At 38.1% G+C, this 22,013-nt stretch overlaps 1 protein-coding gene across 3 annotated transcripts in view; it reads left to right on the top strand.

Annotated features, from left to right (window-relative positions):
• Window positions 1-22,013, top strand: part of Col14a1 (collagen type XIV alpha 1 chain) — a 167,833-nt gene that overhangs the window by 30,953 nt on the left and 114,867 nt on the right. For all 3 annotated transcript variants that reach the window (XM_042673144.1, XM_042673143.1, XM_042673146.1), the window contains exons 5-11: window positions 4,886-5,041; window positions 6,581-6,700; window positions 8,612-8,776; window positions 12,919-13,080; window positions 18,167-18,318; window positions 19,746-19,875; window positions 21,009-21,154. In XM_042673144.1, the coding sequence (XP_042529078.1) occupies window positions 4,886-5,041; window positions 6,581-6,700; window positions 8,612-8,776; window positions 12,919-13,080; window positions 18,167-18,318; window positions 19,746-19,875; window positions 21,009-21,154 (1,031 nt within the window). The remainder of the gene's footprint in view (window positions 1-4,885; window positions 5,042-6,580; window positions 6,701-8,611; window positions 8,777-12,918; window positions 13,081-18,166; window positions 18,319-19,745; window positions 19,876-21,008; window positions 21,155-22,013) is intronic.

The raw sequence follows: 22,013 nt of genomic DNA, 5'->3' as shown, positions 1-22,013 counted from the left end.
TATTTGCATATCACCCCAAACTATTTACTTATACATTTATAAGCTAAATCTAACTTCCACTCATAAAAGGAAACATATATTCTTTGGGCCTGACTTGGAGGTTCCCCCAAAACAAACAAATAAAAAACCCTATGATCCAGCAATCACACTCCTGAACATTTACCCAAAAGATTACAAACCAGGATACCGTAAAGCCATGAGCATTGCATTCATCGTGTTCACCATAGCCAAGGTACAGAATCAGCCCAAATGCCCCTCAATGGATAAATGGATCAAGAATTATATATATATATGTGCAATGGAATTCTACTCATCTGTTAGAAAGAATGATATGGCACCATTTGTAAAGAATTGTAATGACCTTATTTCTTTTTAATGTAGATTTAGGTTGCATTTTTCTTCTAGGCCTCAGATACCAGTCACTTGGACCCTTAGCTCTGCCTATTTTTCTCTTCTACCATTTTATTCTTTAAAGTATTGAAGGTTCTTAATGCCTTCTTTCTGATTGACATCTGTCCTCTGAAGAATAGTGAATTGGATAAAGTTTTTACTAGTGGAAGGTGACAGTATTTGTGATAGATTTTTAACCTGGGATGTTTTTTTTAAAGTAGTTTTCATCTATTTCTCAAAATATTCATAACGGCAGCCAGAATGGTTCTTGAGATATGAAATTATTGAACTTTGAACAGAGTAGCTTTGAAATGTCTCTTTGTTCTGAGAAAGCATCTGTTTGCCTCTGGCAAACAGAACCACTAATTGCACAAAAATTGCTGATACTGTATAGAAAGTTCTGCCTACAGCAAACATTCCTAGAACTGGGCAAATTGCCTTTGTGTTTGCTAGGATGGAAAATAGCCATTAAGGTTCATTTTATTTGGATATATCTTAGAACTAACAACTAGGGTTTAGGACATGTGAAAACATAGGTTTTCAGTTTTCAAAATGAATGTGTTCTGATCTTGAAAATATTCCCACCCAGGAATGCAAAAATTAACAGACTTTGACTTCTGAGCTTTCAAATACCTTTTTTCTGCTGATATGTTTACTTCTTTATGACTAGTAGGGCATGAATGTTAATTTCACATACATTGTTTTTAAATGTTTTCCTGATCTCATTGTGTGACATGCACTAAAATTATCTTCAGATAATTTTGCACATGCTAGGTAAGATCATAAATACTGACATACACACTTCTCCACTGTTACCAGAATTCTTGTGTGTATGAGTGGTAGTTTATGCATTTAATTATGCACCATTATTTTTTTTGTCGATTGTGGGGCTTGAACTCTGGTCCTGAAGCACTGTGTCCCTGAGCTCTTCAACTCAAGGCTAACACTCTACCATTTGAGCCACAGGCCATTTCTGGTTTTCTGGTGGTTAATTGGAGATAAAAGTCTCATGGACTTTCCTTCCCAGGCTGGCTTTGAACTTTGATCCTCAGATCTCAGCCTCCTGAGTAGCTATGATTACAAGCATGAGACACCAGCGCTATAATGCACATTGTGTGTGTGTGTGTGTGTATGTGTGCGTGTTCGTGTGCATGTGTATGTGTGTGTGTGTGTGTGTATGTGTGCGTGTTCGTGTGCATGTGTATGTGTGTGTGTGCATGTGTGATAGTACTAGGGTTTGACTTCAGGGCTTTGGGTTTGCTAGGCATTCTGTTGCTTCAGCCACGCCCCATCCCCTTTTGTTATTGTAATTTTTGAATAGGGTCTCACATTTTACCTGGGCTGGATTGGACTGTGATCCTCCTACTTACACTTCCCTTTCTAGCTAAGAAAGACAAGATATGCCACTGTATTACTGGGTGTTTTTGAACTCAGGACCTCATGCTTTCTAGGCAGGTTCTTGAGCCATGTCCCTAAGCCCCTTTATACTTCAGTTACTTTTTAGATAGTGGCTCATGCTTTTTTTCTGAGGTCTGGCCTTGGATTACTGTCCTCCTACTATGCTTCTTGCATAGATAGCTGGGATTACAGGCACATCCAACCCCAAAGTATTTTGTTTTGATGAGGTCAGTTTATCAATTTTTACTTTTATGGGTTGTACTTTTGGTGGCAACTCTGAAACCTTTTTCTTAAACCACAAATTCCAAAAATTTTATACTTTCTTTCTGTACTCTACCTTTTTCTCCTTCTTTCCTTCCTTCCTTCCTTCCTTCCTTCCTTCCTTCCTTCCTTCCTTCCTTCCTTCCTTCCTTCCTTCTTCCCTTCCTTCCTTTCCTCCCTCCTTCTTTTCTTTGTTTCTTCCTTCACAGTTCCCTTTTTTCTTCCTCTTCCCTCCCTCTATCTTCTTCTCTCCTTCTGTCTTTATTTTTGTGTGTACTGGTTCTGGGGCTTGAACTTAAGTCTTCAGCGCTGAGATTTTTTGCTCATTGCAAGCAGTTTATCTTTCTCTTGATGCACAGCTCCACTGCCAGCTTATTGGAGATGAGTTTCATTGACGTTCTTGCTCAGGCTGGGATCCTCAGATCTAGGATTATAGGCATGACATACTGGTCCCAGTGCATCCCCCTCCCCCACTTTTTGTTTAAATGCAGTTCTTGAGGTCCAACCAAGGTCCTGCCCATGCTAGGCAAGTGATCCTCCTCTCTACACTTTCTGCATAGTAAGATTATGGACATGATCTTGTTTGTTGAGATGGAGTATCTTTAAATTTTCCCCCTGGGCTGGTCATGCACTATTATCTCCCTTTTCTCTATCTTTGAAGTAGCTGAGATGGTTTTTAAACATTTCTTTTCTTGGTACTGGGGCTTGGACTTTCAAAGCCTTGTGCTACTCTGCCAATGCTTCTAAGTCCTTAAAACATTAATTTGAAACTAAAAACATTGGTTTCTTCTACATTGTTTCCAATTAATTAAAAATTGAAATAATGCTTCTAAAAATTTTCAAAGAGAAAGAAAATGACTCTCCATTTGAGAGTAAGCTTTTCCATAAAACCCAGAGAAGTGGTTCTTGAAGCTTAATCAGACTTCTCTTTTTCCTGGTTCTGTCCAAAGAACAAATTAATTTCTGTCCCATGACTCATGGCAGTGTTTCATTTTAGACCTTTCTCAGTTTGGTACAGTGGGGCCAACTCTCAAATACAATGCTGGTAGCTTTCTTCTATTTAAGAAGAGGAATTTATTGCCAAAAAATGTAAACTCCAACTGAGAATTGAGTTGTACTGTAGAGCTCCAAAATAGAGTCTGGAGTATTTCTTTGGCAAATACATATTTTTCCCCATCTGGCAAAAGGATTTAGGTATTCCATGCATATTTATATCTGGAAAAAAATTCAAAATCCCTTAAGCAAAAGTAGCATGGTCATTGCAAAGACATATGTATTAAGCTAGACAAGTTCAGCATTTTTTTGCAGATTAAGCATTCTTTTTGCTTATGAAGATATCTATATTTTGGTTTTCAAATATAATTGTATTTCAAATGTTTTTCTTTTTTGGTATTGAATTTAAAATTTAACAATAAATGTTAAATAAAGTGTTAATGAATGTTAATAAAATGTTAATAAATGTTAATGATAAAACACAAACCCTAAAGATTTTCTGGGCTGGCAAGAAGTTAAAATGGATAAAGATACACATGTCAGTGCACGCATACACTCACACATGCACAAACACGCACGTGTTACTTTTCATAGTGTCCATTCCTAGTGTGAAAATCTCAAAAGTTAAGCAGCTCCTTGGAAGTATAGAATGGAGTATGAGGTAATAGTACTGAAGACACTAAAAATGCCTTCAGTTCTTTGTAACACAGTGTGAGAATATCCTAAAATGTTGGTGCTGTGTGAATGGAAATGCTGGTCTCCATCTCATCAAACATAGATATACCCTGTGTATAACCGCCCCCCCCCCCACCCTTTGTTTAAAGACAACATTTACCCTGATCTCCCAGAATCTCTCTGTGCATGTGAGGTGAAGACTGGTTCTGATGGTAATGCTTGGATAGATCCCCTTCACTGGTCATTATCTTGAATCCTAAGTGAGCACCTAAACAGTAGTGATTTTAGGCCAGGCACTGCTGGCTCCAGCCTGGGCAGGAAAATCTATTAGACTCTTATTTCTAATTAAGTATAAAAAGTCACAAGTGGAGCTGTGGCTTAAGTGGTAGACAGTAGCCTCCAGAAAAAAGAAAAAAAAAGCTCAGGGACAGCACTCAGACCCTCAGTTCAAGCCCCAGGATCTATGGGTGTGTGTACCCATGCGCGCGTGCGCGTGTGCATACACACACACACACACACACACACACACACACACACACACAGATTGATGATTTTGATGACTTTATTTAGGGGCAACATCTTATATAGGAAAATGCAGGGGATTTGGAGACACTCTGAAGCCCTTCCTCAATTTTCTTCTTTAGTCTGTGTAGCATTGTAGATTAACTAAATACATAGCCGTGACTTTTCCTTAAATTTGGGAAGCCCACATTTTTCTTCTCCTAATACTTTCTCTATGCACTTATCAGTACAGGAGAGTCTTCTTTTTGCTTCCTGGAAATCTTCCCATCTCGGCTGAGTGGCTTACACTGGCATGGCAGAGCCCTTTCCTGGAAAGAATCTACCTGCCAAAGCCCAAAGTGAGATGATTTTGTACAGACACCAGTTCTACAACACGCAGCAGGATGAGTTGCCAGGTTGCCACAAACCTGCCAGGATTTTGCTAACTATTTCCAGAACATTTCAGTCTATTGCCAACCATTACCACAATTTTTTTTCCTAGTAAGGATTCATTTAAGGGAAAGGCTATAAAAAGATGGCTATTTTAATGGGAACTTTATTGTACTCTTAGCACTAAGTTATCTGAAAGACATAAAAGTTGACCCACTCAAAAAAAAAAAAAAGCTCCAATAATAACACATGTGCTTTCCTGGTTTGTTCTTTGCAGAAGTGAAATTCTTTTGTGAGACCCCAGCTATTGCCGACATTGTGATCCTGGTTGATGGCTCATGGAGTATTGGAAGATTCAACTTTAGACTGGTTCGACTTTTCCTGGAAAATCTCATTACAGCGTTCAATGTGGGCTTTGAGAAGACGCGGGTTGGTACGTCACTTGTCAACAGCAGTCAGCTGTGAAACTGCTGGTTTATTTACTTATTTGATTTTGGAGTTATTTTTGGTGGTCAAGTCCTTGGCAATGAACAGGTGCCCTGCCACTTGAGCCATGCCCCTGTCCTGCTGCAGAGATTTGTAGATGTGTATGTGGGGTGATACTAGGGTTTGAAAATCAGGGCCCTGTGCTCTCGCTTGGCTTTTTCACTCAAGGCTGGTGCTCTACCAGTTGAGTCATACCTCCCCTTCTGGCTTTTTTGATGATTAATTGGAGATAAGAATTTCATGGACTTTTCTGCCTGGGCTGACTTTGAATGGTGAACCTCAGATCTCAGCTTCCTGAGTAGCTAGGATTACAACTGTGAGCCACTAGTGCCCAGTTCTACTGTGGAGATTTTCAAGACATCTTCAAAACTGATGTTCCTAAAAGCATGTTTAGGTCAATCAGTATTTATTCTACCTTAAGTTATAGCTTGTTCAAAAATTTGTCACAGAGCAGGTTTTAAAAGAAACACTGAATCTAGGAAAATGCTAAACAAAATAGAAATTATTTTACCATACAAGACAATTTTTGCCACATTAATTGTAGAGAAGATAAAAAATTGTCAACCTGGGCTGGGAAGGTGGCTCAGTGGTAGAGCACTTGCCTTGCATGCATGAGGCCCTGGGTTCGATTCCTCAGCACCACATAAGCAAAAAGAAAAAAAGCCAGAAGTGGCGCTGTGGCTCAAGTGGTAGAGTGCTAGTCTTGAGCTGAAGAGCTGAGGGACAGCGCCCAGGCCCAGAGTTCAGGCCCCAGGACCAGACCAACCCCCTCCCTCCCAAATTATCAACCTGTACAATATATATATATATATATATAAAATATGTACATATATACAATATATCTTTATTATATAAAATCTAATAGGCTAACTTCTAAATAACCATTTGGGAAAATCATTCCTTTGAGAATGTTGTTTAATATTTTATGTCTATGCCATTTTATGTTTAATAAAACATAAACAAATGAATCTAGACTTTTTATTTGTATTAATGACTATACTTTCTTTTCTTTTCTTTTTCTTTTTTGTCAGTCCTTGGGATTGAACTCAGGACCTGAGCAGTCCCTGAGTTTTCTTATCACTTGAGCCAGAGCTCTACTTCTGGCTTTTTGGTGATTAATTGGAGATAAGAGTCTCACAAGCTTTAATGCCCAAGCTGGCATCAAGCTGTGATCCTCAGATCTCAGCCTCCTGAGTAGCTGGCTCAGGCCAGTAATCCTTATGACTATGTCTTAAAAAAAAGTATCAAGTACCTGATTCAGTGCTAACCTCTAAATGACTAGAAATGTGTACATTTGCTCCACTCCTAAGTATATTCAACTTGATTACCTTGCTTGATGCTAGCAGTCTTTTTTGAAAGTAGAGAGTCAGACAAAGAAAAGAATGTTACTACAATTTGGCCCTTCATCTTTGAACGTCCTTGAATGGTACAAAGATCTTTGAGTAGCACATCATTTCTAGTGTGTTTTCTTATCTTTCTTTTCCAGGTCTTGCACAGTATAGCGGTGACCCCAGAATAGAATGGCACTTGAATGCTTTTAGCACAAAAGAGGAAGTTATTGACGCTGTCCGAAACCTCCCATACAAGGGAGGAAATACTCTAACAGGTACGTTGTGTTCAGTGCACATTCGCAGCAACAGAATAGCTGTTTTACTTTAGCTTGCTAGTTTTTGACTTAGCATACTATTATAGTAATTTTCAACCAAAATCAATATCTTAACTGTTGGAGGCTCTTTTCTCAAACTCAGCAGTAAGTGTTAAAACTTAGGCACCTCATTTTTCTTTTCTAGATGACTCTAGTGTCCCTGAAGGGGTTGGTTGGGCTAGAAGAAAATAAAGCTGTGATGGGCCAGTAGCCTTTAGAAGCTGTCTAAGCACTGCCAGTTCATTTCTTTCCTCTTCATCTCTTTCCTCATCTGGGTATCTTGTCATTTAAGTTAAAAAAAATTTACACCTTAGTTTTAATGAAGTCTTTTTATTTGCCCTTATTCTCTCAGTAGTTACATTTTGCAAATATTTGTGGATCTTTGACTCACAAGTTCTTTTGATAAATGATCAATGAAAAGATATTTATAATTATCCCTAGTACAAAAAATGAGAATTTTGTGTACATGTGGGCATACATACCTACCTGCATACCTACATACATACATGTATATTTCTAGTATTGAGGATCCAGCCCAGGGCCTCTTGTTAATAAGATACACCAGCCCAGGGCCTCTGCTAATAAGCTATACCCCAAGTGCTGTTTGCATTGATTTTCACCTTTGAACAGGCTGTTCCCTTCCACAGGCATGTGATATAGATGCGCAGCTTCAACAAGGAAGATGTAGTTGATGATGTTCTTTTGCCAATCTGAGGCACAATCTAGTGGAATTTTTCTTAATGGCATAACCTTGCTAAATGGAAATCTTATATCAGTATTGTAGCATTTCTCATTTCTTTCTGGATGGAAATTGCCTCAAAGGGCTGAGTATAATTTTGTTTTTTTTGATCTGCCCACACTGTTTCTAAAGAGAGTACTGAGGAAGAGGAGGGGGGAGGGAGGGAGAGAGAGAAAAAGACAGAGAAGGGAAGAGAGGAGCAGATTGATTTTGGTTCTTTAGAATGTCATGGAAAGTGAAAATGTAGCAATATTATCTAGCAGTGTGTTTCATCATTAATTATTCAAGTTCATATAGTTTAAAATAGCTGGGAAGGTGGCTCAGTGGTAGAGCGCTTGCCTTGCATGCATGAGGCCCTGGGTTTGATTCTTCAGCACCACATAAGCAAAAAGAAAAAAGCCAGAAGTGGCGCTATGGCTCAAGTGGTAGAGCGCTAGCCTTGAGCTGAAGAGCTGAGGGACAGCACCCAGGCCCAGAGTTCAGGCCCCACGACCGGACCCCCCCCCCAAAAAAAAATATGATCTATTAACATCTGTTGAGCATGAATTTAGTATTCTTCCTAAATAGAAGTTATTAAATAAACTGTTGTTAACACCATAAAATGGCCGTCAAGGCCAAGTATTGCTCTCTACATTTCTTTCACCTAACACACTCCATGATACTTTAATGCCTAGTAAGTAGTCACTGAATAGTAAAGCATCACTACTTTAATAATATTGCCCTTAGTCTTAAAAACCAAAATGCTCATGAAAGATACATGTAAGAGAAGTATATTATTATTCAAAGAACTGAAATATATTAAACTATACTGATACAGAGATTACTGCTACATTTCTGTACGCAGAAAAACAAAAGAAATATGAGGGAAAAGCTAAAATGCACGATCATCTATTGCTCTCTGGAACAATGCAGCATTCAATCATTTTTTATTGTGTTTATTCTGCTGGATTTTACTTCTTGTTATCAGATCTGGCAAAGAGCTAGTCAATATAATGAGGAAAGCTCACATCTAATAAAAACTCTTTTAGCTCAAGAAGTTACTTATCATGTGGTTACATTTTGCAAGATTAGAGGACTTTTTTAAAAAATTAGAGATGACTGGTTTCTGTTTATTTTTCCTTGTTTTCTCCCAGGTCTTGCTTTGAGCTACATCTTTGAGAATAGCTTTAAACCAGAAGCAGGATCCAGGTCTGGAGTCTCCAAAATTGGCATTTTAATCACAGATGGAAAATCCCAAGATGATATTATTCCACCATCCAGAAACCTTCGCGAGTCTGGTGTAGAACTGTTTGCCATAGGTAGGTGTTCTTTACGGTCTGGTTTCTGCTATGCACATAGACACACCTCATAAGCCAATATGCAATGCCAAGTCTACTGCTTGGAAAACCAGAGACCAGGATCTCACAGCAGACCTGTGATCTGAACCTTCTATCCTTGCCTTTCAAATGAGAACGACATGGGCTGCTATACACTAGGCCAGGGTCCCTGTGCAGGATAGCAGACATAAAAACATTTAGAAAGGAATGAAGTAACATGCAAAGGCCATGTTCTACATACTACCTTTTAATTAGTCAGGGCTTCCTTTTCTAGCTATACAGGGGAGAACCAGCTTACTGTTTTCCAGGAATTGATTCCTTCAGCTTTTAAAAGAAAACATGAAGTTCCAAGTATTTGGTATTAGTGATCTAAAACTGATTCTATAAATGATACTATTCATTTTGTGGGAAAGAACACCTATGCCATAATCTAGAGCAACTACAAAATATTCACCATTCAGCTTTGCTTTGATTGAGGTGTTTACTCCCCTCAAGTATTAAAGTAATCACTCTTATTCAGTATTAAAGTACTATTGAATTTTAAAATTAAAAGGTCACAGCAAACTCAGCATCTGAAGACATTTAAAACTGTTTTTTACAAATGGTCCATTTCAATATGCCTTTGTGTGTTTAATTTCTTCTTTTGTTAACAACCTTTGGCCCAAGTAAAATTTATTTCTGTTCTTGCACTTACCAAGAATATGTTAACTCTGGACATCAGTGAGTCATGCCTGTAACCCTAGCTACTCTAGAAGCTGAGATTTGAGGATTGCAGTTCAAAGCCAATCCAGGCAGGAAAGTCCATGAATTTGTATCTCCAATTAACTACCTAAAAACCAAAAGTGGGACAGTGACTCAAAGTGGTAAAAGACTAGCCTTAGCAAAAAAGCTCGGGGCAGTGCTCAGGCCTTTAGTTTAAGCCCCAGTACTGACCAAAAAATATGTTAGATCTCATCTCCATGTATTTTCTATGACATAGCTCTTCTGTTACAAAAACATAGTCTTCACCTTGGAGCTATATACCAACTAGGAAAAACATTTCTGGATACAGTATAAAAATGCAGGCTCTAGGGATCTGTTTTGGTCCTACTAAGGAGGGAGGAGAAGGCTAATAACTTGTATATTATATTAAAGTTGTACTCATGCCTTACTTTGAAAATATGCTCCAGAGTTGACAATAGCTGATAAACCTTTTTGAATAGCTCCTGCATGTGCGTTGTGGTTATCTTCTCTTGGAAAAAGTGCTGCAAAGTTTCTTGGTTTGCACATTTTATTTAATCAGAAAAGGTTTCTGAGTAGCATTTTTTGGGTGGGGGTTGCGGGGTGGGTGGGTGAGGTTTATTTCTTACCACTGTCCAGCCAAGTATTGAGAACAATTGCAAAAGCTTTAAAACCTATCTTCTTTCTTCTCTTTCTTTTTCTTATCCTGGCAGCATCTCTAAACAATGAGTCAGTGTAGGGGAGATTACATCTTCTTCAGCTCTCATTCCTCTTATGTAACATAGTAATTGACATTTAACAAGTATCAATCTGTAGTTGTGAGATGATTTGGTGCATGAAAGGATTCTGAAATGTTCATGAAAGAGAAGTATTTTTTTCTGAATAATGAAGAGTGTCATGATGCAGTGATATAGCTGTGACCAGTATATAACCATTCACAGAAAAAGCCACAAAACAAATGGAGAAGGTGTTGTGAACAAGTTTTGCTTTAGTGAGTTATATCCATACTCCTTTGTGTGCATGTGTTTGTGGAAGGGAAGGTAGCTGTTGTACCTCAAAGCAACGCAGGAACCAGCTCATCCAGTTGCAAGAGCCAATTGGGCACATTTTACCCCATACCTACATCTGTGAGCTCAGCTCATATTAATAGCACAAAATGAATCACAGGTATTTCTACCACAGAAATTGCCAAAAAAAACCCCAACACTGCAAATCAGAGCAGAAAGCTGTTAAATACATTCCTGCAACTTAAATGCACAATCAGCCAAATGACTTTCATGTTAACTATGAAGCTTGGTCTTGAGAATTGCTTGGTTTTAACATTTATTACTTTGAAGTTAAACAGTACATTTTTTTTCAGAGTGATCAATGAGATAAAACAAAATTCCTTTGACTCATTCTTAGATTTGCTACTCACAATGTGGGTTATAGAATGCTTTACTTAAGAAATATTTGATTATGTACTATGTGTCAGTCATTGTAGTGGGTGCTAGAACACCAAATTAGGCAAAGAAAAGTCCTTACTAAACACATTCCTTCCAAATCATGATGGTCATTTCCATTCTTTTCCATGCACTTGAAGTAGTCAAATTATTTTCTGCAGAAAAATAGAGAGAAGGAGAAGAGTAAGACTATCTAAGTAAGGACTATCTTTCCTACACTATTCTTGAGTACAAACTTTTGAGTTTTGACAGACTGATACTAGAAAGCTTTATTGCCACGAAGCTTATGACTTCAGTTTATATCAATGCTGGGATTTAAATGTGTATTTTAAAGTCCTTCAGGGAAGAAAAAGATGTTTTTAATCCTTTCATCCAAAAAGGAAATCTCTGTGGAACTGTTAAACTAATGGAGGGGGTAGGAAGGAGAGGTTAGTTTATGTGGCTTTATTCTCTGCTCTGCTCTGGTTAATAATAAAATGGATGTGTTTTTTTTTTTTTTTTTTTAACAAAACTATAGATGAATTCATCAAATGTGACTTGGCCCATTCTGGAAATTACCTGGAAAGCAGCAGCATTTATTATCTTCTAACCTCCTAGAGCACATAGTTCAGAGACAACTAGTTCTTTGTTACTCAAAATGTTGAGATGGGAAGATAAATGAATCAGCTCAGCCAGGCATCTAAGAAGTAATTCATGTTGCCCTGGGTCATCTCTCTTCCTTACATCTGAAGTACCTGCTTATAATACCCAGAGATGATTGAAATAATGGGGTTTTTATGAAGAGAAAGGTTCCTTGTTTGCCATCCCTGTGCATCTCCTTTGTATTTCTAACATCTCTACTCAGTCTAACATACCACCTTTGGAGAGGCGCTATAATATAGCGCCTCCAGATGTTCACTCATTAGCCGTGCGTCCTTGAGTGAGCCAATTAACTCTGTGCGTGTGTATTCACCTGCAAAGTGGCAGGATGCTAGCGGTCATAAGGGTTATATGAATTAATGTCCACAGAACACTTTGTACAGTGCGTGGGACACACTAAGAAAGCCCTGTCCAATGTGAATTTCTGGTCTACTCAGTATCCTTCTAGGCTGAAGACCCTTAGCATTGTGCTTGACCAGCTGTCATGGAATTCAACTGATATTGTGCAATTCCCCTATTTACATTAGCAAAATTTCAGTGGTCACTAGATAGAAAATGGTATTTGAATATGTTAAATAAAAACTACCCTTAAGCTCTGAGGGAAGTGCTGTTGTTTGGCTTAGTGCTATATAATAATCATTTCATATTATATATACTTTTAATTTTAGAAACATTTTTTAAATCAGCAAACTGATTTTATAGATACATAATCTTCTGGATTTCAACCTTCTGAGTAGCTAGCACTACAGGAAGGAAACACCAACACCCAGTTGAAACATGTCCTTTTGAAGTAGCAAGTGCTTTTCAGCAGATCCAAGTCTATTACCTTTGATGGTAACTTAAGTACTCTGGACGTGGAAGTTTCAAAATCAAGCTGTCAGACAGACACAGGCCCATAGTATTGCTTGTTACCTTGTTGTATATATGCTCTTTCTATATACATATTAGGGAGAATTAGGGCTCTTATTTTCTGTTACATATGGAATTTATCTATTGTTTTTATTTTCGGTTAATTTTATGAGCATGCTCATTATTTATTCATTCTGTTGAGATGGGACCTTGCTGCAGTGTCCAGCTGATTTCTATTTCCTGGGCTCAAGTGATCCCCGTGCCCTTGATACCCCCTTCTCCTAGGGCCAAAGGTGCCACATTATGTGCCTATTTTAAAAAGGAAAAAAAGGTCATCATTTATGAAAACAAGAAGCAAAGGCTTTGACTTTAGTGGAGGCTGACTGGGTCAGATCATGCTCACTGCATCCACTGTTTCAGTTCCTCTCAATGAAGCGTGAATGTCACCACCTTTTCCGTTGTTCTCCATGCCAGGGGTGAAAAATGCAGACTTGAATGAGCTGCAGGAGATCGCCTCTGAGCCTGACAGCACTCACGTGTACAATGTTGCAGAGTTTGACCTGATGCACACAGTGGTGGAAAGCCTGACCAGGACTGTGTGCTCCCGGGTGGAAGAGCAAGACAAGGAGATCAAAGGTAACAAAGGCCAGGGCATGCCGGGGACGTGGGCTTCACAGTGCAGTCAGGGCTTCAGAGACTGTGAACATTCTCCCTGAGTTTCAGCTAAAATTACAACTCCTTTCTTCAAGTCTTAGGAAGACTTGGTTCATCAGAATCCACAGGGAGCATGATATCGCCTGGCTTTGTGTCAGGGGATGATTCTCTCTACTCTGTTACATTTATAACATGTTTTTTTATTTACCAAGTATTTAATTTGAAGATAATTGTACATTCACATGCACTTGTAAGAAATAATACCAATTGAGATCGTGTATCCTTTACCAGTTTTCCCCAAAGGTATGATATTACCATGTATGATATTATTACCAGCATGGCATGAGCATTGATGCAGTGAAGATACAAGACGAGTCTATCACTAGCATGGCTTATCTTGCCCGTTATTAACCACCCTCCCTTTTCTCCCTCTTGGTCCTCTCCGTAAACCCTGACAACTACTAATCTGGTCTTCATTTCTTGTTTGTTTGTTTTTTTAACTTCGAAAGTATTATATAAATCAAATTATTCAGTATGAAACATTTGAAGCTTGTTAATTTTTTGTTTCATGAAAGATCCCCTGAAGACACACTCAACTTCTTTTGTGGGTCAGCAGTTCTGCATTTTTATATTGCACCATTGTAGTCCATGATAAGGATGTCACTCGGTTTCTTTACCCATTCACACATTGAATGACACCTGGATTCCTTCCAGTCTGGGACTACTGTGAATAAAGCTGCTGTGATGATTTGTGTATTTGCTCTTGAGTGAACACAAGTTCACACATTCCCTGGAATAGTGCCCAGGAGTACAATGGCTGGACCATATCCTACTTGCATACATGTCTAGTTTAGTTTTCCTTAAAAAAACCCACCAAATTTAAGAGTGGTTGTAGCATTTTACATTCCCACTAATAATGGATGAGTGGTCTGGTTTCTATGAAACATTTGTTTCACCAACAATTGTTGGTGTTACCATTTTTTTTTAAGTTTAGCCATTCTGACACATGTAGAGTGAGCAGCACTGATTTTCTTTTTTATTTCTATCATGGGTAATGAGTTTGGCTATCTTTTCACATGCTTATTTTTCCATCGGTATGTCTTCTGGTGAAATATCTCCTCCTGTGTTTTGTCCATTTTCTAGTTGAACATTTCTGTGTGTCAAGTATTAGGTAGCAATGATTATGTAGATTTGTTTCAGGATCTGCTAGTTTCTGCTCTGTTAGGTCCACTTGTCTAACTCTCTTCCACTATCAGATAGTCTTGATTTACTGTGTCCATACAAGTTTTGAAATTAGACAGATGTGAAGTCCCCTATTTTAATTCTTTAATTTATTTCATTCTTAGATCTTGTTTCTTCCAACTAGAGATTAGAATAATCTTTATTCTACAAAAGAGCTCACTGAAATTTTGAAAGGAATCGCATTAAGTCACTTATCAGTGATCAAAAATCAATTGCCAAAGATCAATGAAGAAGGATCATTTTTTTCTTTACTGAAACATCTGATCCACATCTAATCCAATATTTTAGACATTCTTTGTTTTGTTCAGTCAGCATTTTGTGGTTTTTTACTACATATATATATGTAGATCTCTCTCTCTCTCTCTCTCTCTATATATATATATATATATAGAGAGAGAGAGAGAGAGATCATAATTATGTCCTATATAGGTTTATTAGAATTACTTTTAAGTATTTAATGTTGGATGCTTTTCAATGTATTTTTAATTTCACTGCTCATGTGTTCCTTGCTTGTGAATAGAGATAAACTTGGTTGTCTTGCACACTGTGATCCATGCTATGTAATGTGACCCTACTATTTCCGTCTGGTTTCTATAGTCTCTGATGAGAAATCTGCTGTCATTCACATTGTTTTCCTTCTATGAATAAAGCTCCTTTCCTCTCCCACTGTTTTTAGGATTTTGTTCCTTACGTTTTTCAGAAGTTTGCCTTGTGCAAAATTTTTCAAGGTAAAATTTCAGGAATTTCGACAAGAACTGTTCAAAGCACTACTTTCTCTTCTTTTGGGATTCTGACAGTACAGATTGTAGGTATTTTGTTATGGTCCCACATATTGTTAAGGCTCCATTAGTTGTTTTAAGTATGCTTTTTAATCACATCTAGTCATTTATATTGCTCTAGCAACTAAGTTCATTGATTCTATTCTCTCTCCACTCCATTCTTCTGTTGAGCCCAGTTATTCCGGTTTTCCTTTCCTTTAAAAAATTTTTTTTTTAATTTTATTTTATTTTGTTTGAGAACATACTGTACAGAGGGGTTACAATTACATGGTCAGGATAATGCATACATTTCTTACCAAGCATTGCAGCCTCCTCCTTTGTTTACCCTTCACCTCCCTTCCCATCCTCCCCCCCTCCCCCCCACCCAATCATATCCCCCCTCCCCCCCCCCTCCGACATTGTAAAGCTGGTTTTGACATGACATTTTGTACTTCTCATTGTTGCAACAGGTCCACCTGAATCCTTAAATGACTTGTTTGTCCCCATCTCCTCCACATGTTATACTGACATCAAATATAGTGAAAGCGGGGGTTACACTGTGGGGGAGGGACATACAAAGCAACCAAGAAATAATCTTATAAATGCGTTAGAAACACATGCATGAAAGAAACAAAAACATTAAAATACATATTTGAGGGTTCGTTTTCCTAACATCACATTCTCTGACTTTTTCCGCTTGACTCATACCTATACTAGATATTTCCTTTAAAATTTTTTTAAAGAGTGCTAGATTTTGAGCTCAGGACCTCATGATTGCTAAGTAGGTGCTCTTCCACTTGAGCCACATCTCCAGCCAACTATTCAGTCAAAAAGAAATTTAAAAATTTTTAATTTTTTTTTCTAAAAATGTCGCCTGGTTTTTAAAAAATATTGCTTACATCTTTGCTAATGCTTTCTGTTTTTGTATTTTCTTTTGTGCCAGTCCTAGGGCTTGAACTCAGTGCTTGAGAATTTTTGCTCAAGATTAGCATTCTCCAAGTTGAGTCACAGTTCCATTTCTGGATTTTTGGTGATTAATTGGAAATAAGAGTCTCATGGACTTTCCTGCCTGGGCTGGCAATGAACTATGATTCTCAGATCTCAGCCACCTGAGTAGCTATGATTACAAGCATGAGCCACTGGTGCCTGGCTAATGCTTTCTATTTCTTTGTTGAGAGTTTTAATCTTACTGTTCGTTTCTGTGGTATTTGTAAGTGTGCATTTCAAGTATTGCAAAATGGCTGTGACTTCTGATTTAACTGGCTTTCTTTGATACCATTTTGGTGGAGGAAGCAGGGATACATATGAGTCCAAGTTAATGCTTTTCTCTCTCTAATGTCTTAGAAGAAGACAGCTACTTCCACTAATACAACCCTACTAAAAGAGCAAGAGTCCTGCATTATTGTTTTCCATAGAGCCTGTACTGACAGTACTGTGAGAATGGCCTCCTTACTGCTGGATAGTGGTTAACATTCCTACTCACCATCAGGTCTCCTCTGATACTATTCTAGCAAGAAGAGGAATGGATGCCCCATTACCTCAAGTGGAGGTAGAGTTCCAGGAAGGCCCTTCCAGTGGTATCCACTAACATCTCTAAAAATGATAGGAGGGATTTATTATTATCACTCTAGCTTGGATGAAGGAATGAAGATAGATGTTATAGCCAAGACAGGGTGGAAGTTTTGGCTTCCTGTTTTAGCCTTTTCTGTGTTGGCAGGCCAGCTTTTTCTTAGTCCTTTGGCTAGAGAGAGCAGGCTTCGTTGGGAAATCATTTGTCCTCATCTATTGATGTTTCTAGGTTGCCAAAGGCTTTTTCTCATGTATCTCTAAGATATACAAGTAGAAGACCAAAAAGAAACACACCACTGTGATATTACATGAATCTTGTAGTGGCCCCTAGCCTTTTATCTTTTTCTCTTCAATTCCTCTGCCTTCATACAGTTATCCTGTATATAATTTCCAAAATTGTCATTCATATATAGAAAGAAAAATAGAGAAAAGTATGCCTACTCTGCCTTCCTAGAAACAAAGTCCTCCTGGATTTAAACAAATTAATTTACTTTATTGTTATTATAGAGGGTGATGTACAGAGGGATTACAATTATGACTACATTTCCGTTCATACAGTGTCTTCTGTTCCCTCAGTCTCTCCAAGTCCCTCCCTCCTGTCTCCACCCACAAGTTGTATAGTTCACTTTCTTCAATGTCCAGTGAGCTCCACTGCTGACTTTTTCACCCTTTTCCCTTTGAGTGCTGTACCCCTTCCCCACCCTTCTAAAGCTATATCCTCATGGATTTTTAATTCCTGATTCTCACAATATGCTTGGCCTCTTACCTAGTTTGCCAGGTATGTGTTTTGAGAGGAAGGCGTAGCATCAAAGTCATATTTTAAAAATCTTGTGTTTTTTTCATTCTTTATTTTTTTTGCAAGAGTTTGACATGCTTCTGTTCTGCTTATGTCCATCTGTCTTTCATTATTTCCCTTTTTCTCTTCTCATGTCTAGATCTGCTGGGATGGGGTTGGACATCCAAGCAGAAGGATCTTGAACAAATTATTTTGAGTTTCAGAGTGAGACTACTTTATATCTTAGCCTTTTCCAACACACACACACACACACACACACACACACACACACACACACACACACACACACACACACCTGTGGTTGACCAGAAAGTACATAATACTTCCTGGTCATAGTTGATATTCAAAACTGAGGGATTTTCACATTACTATGATTATTTAAGTCCACTCAAGTAAGTACCTCTAAAGACTGAGAAATCCTAAAAGTGAAACTCTTTCTTTTCATTTCCTAGTGATTGTTTTCAGTGTCTTTTCATTATTTTGGTTTTGAATTAGCACACATTTGTAGTATGAGGGAGTTTCATTGTGATGTTCTTATGCATGAACACCATGTACTTTGAACAAACTTGTATCTATGACTCCTTTTTAGTCCCATCCCACTTCTACACCTCTTGTAGTCAGTCATCAGTGACGAGTGCAACATCTTAAGGTCATAGGAATAACTTCAGGAAAGTGGTTTACTTGATATATTTTCTCCATTTAGCCTCAGCCATTGTCACCATTGGGCCACCTACGGAACTGATTACTTCTGAAGTCACTGCCAGAAGCTTTATGGTTAATTGGACTCATGCCCCAGGAAGAGTGGAAAAATACAGAGTTGTATATTATCCTACCCGAGGTGGAAAACCAGAGGAGGTAAAAAGGAGACAGTCTTTTTGAGATGGAAATGTATATGTATTGGAGACTATTATACCACAAATACTTTATAGTACTTTACTGAAAGACATTTCTACATTTCTTTTTTTTTTTTGGGTCTGGTCCTGGGGCCTGAACTCTGGGCCTGGGCGCTGTCCCTCAGCTCTTCAGCTCAAGGCTAGCACTCTACCACTTGAGCCACAGTGCCACTTCCGGGTTTTTTCTTTTTGCTTATGTGGTGCTGAGGAATCGAACCCAGGGCCTCAGGCATGCAAGGCAAGCACTCTACCACTGAGCCACCTTCCCAGCCCCCATTTCTACATTTCTATCTTGTCTTCCATCTCTCTGAGTTGTAGCCTTTACATATTTTCTCTCATTCTTCCTTTAAGTAACTTGTAGAATTGCTTAGCAGCACATATCTAATGTAACTTATTTTTCTTTTTAAAATTAGCAAGTTCTAAAGCAAAAACTATTAATACCTAAAATTTATCTGGCCAGCATCATTCATCTTTTTTCCATTTGGGAGTGGTCTGAGATTTCTGTCCTGGAGAAGACCATGTGCTCCAAGTTAAGTGGAGATATAATGGACTAGACGTCCAGGATCTGGAGTTTCATGAATGTTTTTAGAGATTAGTCCAATTGGAAAGCCATAATAAAGCAGCTGTGGCCAGCATTTTTCATAGTTTGGCCAGATGATGAGACCATGAACTTTTGCCAGATGATGGGACCATGCTATTTCCTACCTTTGATATAGCTCTTCACAGTGAATAAGCTAATGTATGATGAAGTCCTCATTTCCTTTTGTTGTTCTAACCTCCATTTGACCTTGGCATGTTGCACAATTTTCTTCTGTACCATGGCAGGATTTGTGAATTTCTTTTCCCCTTCAAGTGTTAGAGAAGTTGATTATGGAATTTTAAATCATCTGGACCAAATAGAAAGATAAATCAGAGTGCTTCCAATGCTTGTATTTTTCATGACTGACAAAGCTTTTAAATGTTTTCCCAAGTTCCATGGAAGACACTTTGTGTCTGCTATTACTAAATGGATAAGAATAGGATAGTGAAGGGCTGGGAAGGTGGCTCAGTGGTAGAGCACTTGCCTTGCATGCATGAGGCCCTGGGTTCAATTCCTCAGCACCACATAAGCAAAAAAAAAAAAAAAAAAGGATAGAATAGTGAAAGACATAGTAATGATATTTCCATTAGATATGAATTAATAAATAACCCTGGATATGTTCAACAAAATGAATATCACTTTCTATAGGAATGTGAGAAGAGTTGGCAATGGCAATAGAAATGAGAAGACATGATAAATTCTTTAACGAATTGTTTAATTATTACATAATGAAATGTTCTGGATGATCTTTTTGCTTTTTGTTTTCAATTCCGTAAGTGACATGTCCCCTACTCTCATTTCTCAACCAGGTGGTGGTGGATGGAAGTGTATCTTCTACCATATTGAAAAACTTAATGTCTTCAACTGAATATCAGATAGCAGTCTTTGCCATATATGCCCACACTGCTAGTGAAGGCCTGAGAGGAACAGAAACCACATGTATGTATTGAACTCCACATATCTTCTGGACTGTACAGTGCTGCTCAGATGGCCTTCCCTAAAGTGGATCAGCCAGACTGATAGATCCTGAATTGAATTTGTAGGATGTAGTTGTTATGCTGTATAAAGATTTATAGTGGCCGTGTATTAAAAAGAAATCTCTGCTTTGTTTAGAGAAGATCAACCTTTGTAGTGAAAGGTGAAGATTCATAATTTATTTATCAATTTTAGTAAATTCCTTCTATGAACCCAAAACTGTGCTGAGATTTGTAGAGCAAAGAGCTCTGTGGCTCTTCTGTCAGTAGAATATCAAAGAAATTATGTTACATCTACATTCAACATCCATATCATAGCAAGTGAAACAATCTTCTAAATACTTCCCTAGGTGTGATCATGATAGCACATTACACCCTCTCCCCCTCCCCCCCACCACACTTACATTCTTGGAATCATGAGAAGAGATAATCTGTTAAAAAAAAAGATCAATCAAGCCAGGTGCTGGTAGCTCATGCCTGTAATCCTGACAACTCAGGAGGCTGAGATCTGAGGATTACAGTTTGAAACCAGCCCAGCCAGAAAGTCAGTAAAACTATGATCTCAAATTAACCACCAAAAAGCCAAAAGTGGAGCTGTGACTCAAGTGGTGCAGTACTAATCTTCAGTGAGAGTGGAAAAGCTTGGGGCCAGGGGCTAGGTCTGAGTTCAAGCTCAAGAACAGGCACCAAAAAGAAAAGGAAAAAAAGGTCAACCAATCATCTTCTATCATTACACTGAAAGTATATTTTAGTCTAGTAAGCGGGTGGAGCAGCAAACCATGCACGTGAGAACCTATCAGTACCTTGAAGTGCTGTAACACACCATTCAAAATGTGCACAAAGAGCTACAAATGTGAGCAAAGACCAGAACTTGACAACATGGCTAGCAAAGTGACATCACATTATGAAATAGCTAGAATTATATGTAACAACAACAATGTGTCATGCTTTTCACTGGTCTACTTGAAGCCAAGATCTTGCAATTCGTCCTAAACCAATCATCTCTAATCCCCAAATACAACCGATCTTACTTCTTGGTTATTCCATGCTCAAGGACTCTTATAAATGACTGAATATTTAAAAGAGTCTTGTTTGCAGATGCCTTACCCATGGCCTCAGACCTTGAGCTGTATGATGTGACTGAAAATAGTCTTCGTGTCAAATGGGATGCAGTGCCTGGTGCCACCGGATACCTGATCCTCTATGCTCCTCTCACAGAGGGTCTCGCTGGGGATGAAAGAGAGGTAACTCCTGCCATCTTCTATAGTCCTGGAATCGTAGGTTTCTCTGCCTCTGTCTCTGTCTCTGTCTCTGTGGCAGAACTGGTGCTTGAACTTAGAGCTTCATGTTCTTCCTTGGATTTTTTGCTCAAGGCTGCCACTTTACCATTTGAGCCACAGCTCTACTTCTGGCTTTTTGCTGGTTAAGCAAATTTTTCTGCCATGGCTAGCTTTGAACTGATTTTCAGATCTCAGCCTCCCAAGAGATTAGGATTACAGGTGTGAAACACCAGTGCCCAGCTTTTGATTTTTCCAAGGACAAGTGGTTTTATTATAAAATTTGAATATATAATTCTTGGAAATGTCAGATTGGTGGAAATAAAACATATAGTTAAAATCCTATTACCTAGAAAGGCTTGTTAACATTTAGATAGGTCTTTATTCAATGCATTTCAATATAACAAATGAAAGCATTTTTGTAACCTGCTATTTTTTTCATTTTTTGTGAGTGTGTCTATACTATTAAAGGAGTTTAAACAGTCTTTTTATTCAGTCATAGTATTTCACTGTTGGTTTGCACAGGTTGTGTTTAATTAACTTCATGTTATTGAACCTAGCGATAGCTTATATAAATAATGCTTAACATTCTTAACATTCTTATCCTTTATCTTTGTATGATTGTCCAGCTATTTCCTTAGAATAAATTCCCAGAAGTAGAGTTACTTTTTCAAAGGTTATGTAAATTATTAAGGCTTATACTAGATATTACCAGATGGCTCTAAGAGAAAGTTTATATAATTTATTTTACCATGTGCTGTTCAAAAGTGACTTTTTTTTTTTTTACCCTATATGTTGAATTAAAAGCTGTTCTTACTCATTTGAG

This window comes from Dipodomys spectabilis, unplaced genomic scaffold, assembly GCF_019054845.1.
Source record: "Dipodomys spectabilis isolate Male_0828 unplaced genomic scaffold, ASM1905484v1 ptg000783l, whole genome shotgun sequence".
In the NCBI taxonomy this organism is placed as follows: Eukaryota; Metazoa; Chordata; class Mammalia; order Rodentia; family Heteromyidae; genus Dipodomys; species Dipodomys spectabilis.
This window is presented reverse-complemented; position numbering and strand designations above follow the sequence as displayed.